Here is a 6,653-nt window from a genome sequence, read left to right as displayed (position 1 = left end):
CACAAATGCTAGGTCAGTTTGGACTCAAACGTAATTCAACAAATTATTGGGGTTTACCATTATAACAAAAATAAGACTAGTTCTTATAGTATTATAGCTAATTTATGGTAGTAATTGTCGAAATTACGCTCAGGTTTCACCACGTAATGATAATTCATTTAGCAATTAGTGATGCGGTCGTCAGGGGATCGTCGATGGAACAACTTTCTGCGAATTCAAAATTGAGTTACTGGACAAAATCAATGGACACTAAGTTTGATTAATTGGAAAATATGTTTATCGATTATCATATACAGGTATTTTGTATCTAGATGAATGTGAATAACGTAAAAAGATATTCCTTTGGTAAGGGGGGCGTGGTCTTTAAAATGACAGGTTTGAGCTAAAATGTGGAATGCTCATGTTGGTGTAACAGTTGATTTATTCCGCTAACGAAATAGTCAACTCTATAATAAAACCACATCTTGTGTCATGGACAGCACCAGGTCATGCGAGTCTCTTTTCCTCTAGCCATATAGACATATAGACTGCTTGTTCGGCCCTATATTTCCTGCTGCTATGAGCATGGTAGATTGTACAAAATAAATGAAAATGAATTGTGTGGCCAGGTGGAGCCAAGGGATGACAACCTCAATCTTACAATTTTATTTCCAGAGGATTTAATCAGTCTGAATTTGGCTTGGTAATGAGACACATGTCGGAGTGATCATATTATATTAGAGATCACTTTGTAAAAGTATCAGAAATATAAGACTTTGTAAAGCATGCACAAGTATGTTTGCAATGACAATACCAGAGTCAGAGATCAATATGTCTGAAACATATTTAATTTTAGGGGGTCCAGGGGTAGTCACGTCACCAAAATTGTAGTTTTTCAAATTTGATATAAGATTAAAAGAACCCCCATGACCAAAATCTCGAAGCCGACCTGCTTACTAATCACATCATCTTTTTTGATACAAACTGTACAAGCACCTTAAGATGGTAATGTTTTTGACTCACCCTGTGTACAATCCGGACACTGTTTTGTCACGTGATTTTCAATGACCAATCAGTGGGCTTGAAATAGAAATGGCGACAAGCGCGAATTTTGGGATCTCTGCATCCCGTGAAGAAAGTTGTTTAAGCGATGATTCCGACTCTGATTTTGAGACTGAACCTGAACTACGGGTGTCCTGCCTCTCAGGCCTGGTTGAACTAGAAAAATTATGCAAAACATCAGACATAAAGTTGTCGGATGAGACCAATAAGTTCATGGTGTATCAAACTCTAAAGAAACTTGGTCCACACACTGCACAGAAGTTGATTGGAAAATGTACGTAATGTAGGCCACAGTGCACGCGTGTGTGTGCATTTCGACAAAAGTTTTTTGGGCGCTGACCAGCCATGGGTTTCACCTTGAAAAAAATGGTCACAAGGGGTTATGGCATTGCCTAACATGCGTCCCTCCACTCCTCAAAAAGTAATGTAAGGTTCATCTCACCGACTAACCGAAGGGCTTGGCCTTGCCTTCCCCTTGGGTTGGGGTCAGTTTGTTCCAGGACCACTGACCTTCCATCATCATTATTTAAACCCACTTTGAACGCCTCAGAAAGATTTATTTTCAGTTTTCCTTCCTTTTTCAGTGGTCGACAATGGTGACATCAAGTGGGACAATGATGAAGACTTTGAAGTTGAAACAATAGTTGACCACTATTCGGATGAAGTAAGTATCCTCAGATTCCCCTGCCTCTAGTCTAGATAGGTATCTCATCGTTTTGATTTTTTACTTGTCATGGCAGATCACCACCAAATCTTATGATGAATCAAAAAAAGAAACAGTGTTTTTGCTCTCTTGTTACTTTGTGTTTCCAGGATGGGAACAAATTCTACCGTATCAAGTGGCGAGGATGGAGCAGCTCCCATAACACGTGGGAACCCGAGGATAACCTCAACTGCCCTGTTATTGTACAAGAATACAATGATAACTTGAAGGGAAGAGGTATCAAGCGCAAGTTGAACCAGTTGGAGGACACGGACACGCGAAAGGCACGCTTGGATGAATTATTTCAGAAGCTTTTACGTTTCGCTGGGGACATCTCCCCATTGATGTTCCTACGTGTGAAGCCCTCAGAAATTGGCATGCAGTGTGTGCAGAAGATCATAAACGAAGGATTGGTGAAGTCACTGAATGGAAAACAAGGGAAGAGACCTGTTCTCAAAAAGTTAAAACGTGCTCCCAATTATGCAAACAAGAACACTAAAGCATATAAAAGCGCCAAGTCGGACGTCCTGAAAGCATTAAAAATGTGGGAAGATAAAATCAATGATATCAACACAGACCCAGCAAAAATATCTATCATCAATGATGTTGACTTGGAGGGACCCCCTGCCCATTTCACCTTCATCAGCGACTATATCGAAGGTGAAGGAATAACAATACCACAGGACCCACTCGTTGGTTGTGAATGCAATGACTGCTTATTTGATAGAAAACAATGTTGTCCAGCAAATATGGGCACTGAATTCCCCTATTACCGACACAAACGAGTCCGAGTACCACCAGGTACACCTATATACGAGTGCAACAAACGATGCAGATGTGGAGTTGATTGTCCTAATCGGGTCGTGCAACTTGGTCGGAAATTCAAGGTTGCTATCTTCAGGACGGAAAATCGAGGTTGGGGAGTAAAGGCCCTTCAGAAAATCAAAAAGGGGACATTTGTCATGGAGTACGTGGGAGAGGTGAGTCTTTTATATGAGAAATCGAAATTGCAGGAGGCCAAAATCTTAACTGTGCAAGCTATTGGACAGTTTTTATTCTGAAATGGATCCAATGTTGAACGTCATCTCCTGTACATTCACTTTCAGGTTATCACGAGTGAAGAGGCAGAGGGTCGGGGACATATCTATGATGCTGAGGGTATGACCTATCTCTTTGATCTAGACTTCAATGATGGCGACAACCCATTTACTGTTGATGCCAGGAACTATGGCAATGTCTCGCACTTTGTAAACCACTCGGTAAGTGTGAGTCAAGTGTTGTATTGAAGAAAGTTTTTGAGCTTGTTAGAAACATACATCTTCAAGTCTTGCCCTGTTGTGTTCACTGAATGGACACTAAAATCTTTTATATCTAGCTCAATCACATGTGTCAAGTAACATTTGTTCAAGCTCCGACTAAAATTTTAATTCTAGTAAACTTTCTTGGTTGGTTGTGCTGTCTTGTCTTAGGAATCAGTTCAAGTTGTTGGAAATTTGGAGGGCTACAAGCTGTGGTTCATTTTTGTTTTTGATCTAATACACACATGCGATATGATGTGGATTCCTACCTCCTGTCGCCGACCAGCAAAAGAAAAGAATTTTGTATGATGCTTAGAATAATGATAATGATATTAATGTGTTTCAGTGTGAGCCCAACATGGCAGTTTACGGAGTATGGATCAACACCCTGGACCCCTCCTTACCAAGAATAGCACTGTTCTCGACGAGGGACATCCTCAAAGGGGAAGAACTTACCTTTGATTACATGATGAAAAGTAAGCAATTTATCTGACCTTATCATTTTGTGAATTGTCATGATATTCATGTCTGTTATACTATTTTAATGTTTGTGATTTATCTTGCAGTTGATGCACATAATAAGAGCATGAACCAATCATTGGGAACGTTAGAAGACAATGGTGATGCTACTGAATCAGAAGTTGATTCAAAGATGGATGATACGGAGAGTGAAGCTTCGTTCGTCAACCATAAATTGCCAAATTTTGCTGATGTTGTGATGACGGAATCCAACCTGCCTTGTCAGCATTTGGATGGAGGAGCACCTCCGAAATCACCCAAAAAGCAGTACTCGCCTATCAAGCGCTGTTCACCAAGGAAATTCGGGGTAGAACTCCTTCAAATGCCGAATTCGCCCAGCAAGCGATGTTCACCACGAAAAACCCACCAGCCAATGATCAAGCCACATACACCCAAAAGTAGTCCAGTGGAGGTCGAATCAGAAATTTCTCGACTTCTTCGAGAACCATCAAAAATGTTTGCGTCATCAACACATTCACTTGCCAGTTCACCAACAAAAGGTGAATTCACTCTTCCCAATCCCTTGCCGCCATCTCCTCTGAAGTCCTCCCTTGCTGATGACGTCCTGCTTCCTCTCAGGCAGACGTGTGATGATTCTGCGTCGACTGTATCCTCTATTATGTCCAAGGCCAGTTCTGATGTTTCATACGGACAATATGCTCCGGGTTCGAAGGCTGCCCCGACAAAGAAACACCGCCTTGTCTGTCAATGTGGGGCCGAAAAATGTCGTGGTTTCTTGTTCTGAGGCTTGATTTCTTCAGATACCTGTATAAATCAATAGATTCATAAAGAATACAGAAGTATTTAAATCATGTTCATAGAATTATTAGTTCCAGTTGGTGCTTGGTAATATGGACCAATCCTGTTGAAGTGTTGTTTGTATTTTTATCTGGGAAAACCCTTCCCACCACCAGTTAGGCTACCATTTTCTGTTTGGTTCTCGTCAGTAAAACTGCTTATCTTACAACACTTCATTGAGACATGCATACTTGAAGCTATTGTGAGCCAGTGTTAGGTTGACTGAAGGAGAATAATTCTGTCCGTTATATAGCATGTTTTTACAGGTAGCAATATGATATTAGTCTTGTCTCTAGTATTTTCAGTATGGCAGCCAACGCATTTTTGAAAGAGGCAGCACTGGGGACATCTAATGTGTTCAATTTATTATTTGCAATTTATTTTGCTTGCATGCTAATGTAATTTATTGGGTAAATTTTTACTCAATGAAATGCCTTTGTAAAAATTTATTTATGTCAACATTGGATTCAAACACATTCAGTACTACTGAGACACTGACCCTTTGTCAGTACTTGATGTCTTGTGCATCTTGATGCTTATGTACCAATGTGATGATCACAGTATATACAAAATGTAAGGTAATCCCCTGAACTGTCTGCACTGTAGCTTCCCAGATCAGTTTGGGTTCTGCCTTATATATACATGTCTGTGAAATATTTGCTCGTATGTAAGTTGAATCTCAGTTTTTGTCACTGTGCATATTTCAGACATGGAATTCCAAGTCTATTCATGAAAAAATGGGACTTGTAACTACCTGTATTAAAGGAAGCGTGTCTCGAGAAAGTGCCGGGCCGGTGCTTATAATTGTACAGGAATGCAGTAAACTTATAGAACAAAGCCAGCATTATCACAAGACACACCTCCTTTAAGAGAGTGGCAAGATCATCTCATTTAAAGGCTACTGGTTCAAGGAGAAGCTCGGGTGTTTTCCGAATGGTCACAATTTTATTTCTATTAATAAATTTGATTGAAGAATTATGTCTTAATTCATTGTAAATATTTTTAACTATTATTCTCTGTTGGTTGATATCTATTTGTAATTTTATGTGCCATTGTGGCACTTCTGAAAGAGCATTTCTTATTGATAGTCTTTGCAGCCAAATGTGCTCTCATGAAAGTGTTTTGTGAGTTTCGGTATTGCTCCAGAACTGATGCGGAAACTCACAATTGGAAAATAGTTGAGGTTATTGAACTTGACCACGCAGAAAATATGCTTTTGAATACACATGACCAATTTGATAGGATTTGTTTCAATACCATCACTTCTGGCCTACATGTAACTGATCCTTGTGGATCTTTGCAAATCATGTGTACCATATCCTACAGTGATCCCATAATCTGAACTCCATCAGTGGTTGAAACTTCATTTTTGTAGCCAACTCGATATTGAATACAAAATGTCTCAACAGGAAAATCACTAAGTTATGTGAAGGAAGTTTCAGTAAATATCTTGCAAATTGTTTTAAGTGAAACCTCGAGTGCAATATTTGCTAAGAATGCCTACCTCATCGTTGGTTGTGGTTCGGTTGTGCTCTTCATGTTTTGTAAAAAAAACTAAATATCCTGTGTGATACAATGTACGTATGTCTAAATAATCATAGAAATTTATCATGCCAAGCATTTCATATGAGCTGAAAGATATTCTTGGCCTAATAAACACTATATAACTTTGGAGGACCGATTTCAGGAGATGTCACAATTGATTTGTATGCAATTATGAACTTGTACCCATGTACTCATCGTGTCCATGCCTTGTAAAATATATTTCGTTTTATTAAATGTAAGATATTTGAATTTTGTTCTTGCTTGTTTTATGCCAATGCTCAGAAATTGATCTGGAACTGTGGAAGGGATGGAAAATGAAACGAGTTTCCAAGGCAGCCTCCTTGCTGTTGCCAAGGGTGTTTGACACCGCAACTGAGTCCTTGTTCCCTGTTTGTGCTTTTGTCTCTTACTGTGAGATATCCTAGCTAGAATGTCATGGTGGGTTCTTGGGTGCTACCATTACTGACTCACATCACAGCTATTGCCAACAGACAAGGACGGGGCACGTTACTAGCTTTAGAGTTTGCTCCACAAGTATAATGAATATTGATCAATGTTCTTTCAACAAAGAATCGAAGAGAAGACAATAAGCCATGTACAATAGCAACTTCAAACTAGCAGGAGACAGCCAAGTGTATCCGACAGGCAAGATTGACTGTCTGAACAAGTGAACAATAGTGATTGTGATGCCTTAGTCAAATTTGGTAGAATTTCTCATGCCCAGCTTGTGACAGTCTAATGATAGTGAT

General features: G+C 39.6%; 1 protein-coding gene across 1 annotated transcript; it reads left to right on the top strand.

The window, feature by feature from the left end:
• Positions 1-1,206: 1,206 nt before the first annotated feature.
• On the top strand, positions 1,207-6,102 carry LOC135490583 (histone-lysine N-methyltransferase SUV39H2-like). The gene is made up of 6 exons (XM_064775784.1): positions 1,207-1,315; positions 1,626-1,705; positions 1,855-2,724; positions 2,851-3,003; positions 3,389-3,518; positions 3,609-6,102. The coding sequence occupies exons 1-6, from the start codon at positions 1,255-1,257 to the stop codon at positions 4,304-4,306; spliced, it is 1,992 nt and encodes a 663-aa protein (XP_064631854.1). The 5' UTR covers positions 1,207-1,254; the 3' UTR covers positions 4,307-6,102.
• Positions 6,103-6,653: the final 551 nt, after the last annotated feature.

The sequence above is a fragment of the Lineus longissimus genome, chromosome 7, assembly GCF_910592395.1.
Source record: "Lineus longissimus chromosome 7, tnLinLong1.2, whole genome shotgun sequence".
NCBI lineage: Eukaryota > Metazoa > Nemertea > Pilidiophora > Heteronemertea > Lineidae > Lineus > Lineus longissimus.
The sequence above is the reverse complement of the archived record's forward strand: the minus strand, read 5'-3'. Positions and strand labels throughout refer to the sequence as shown.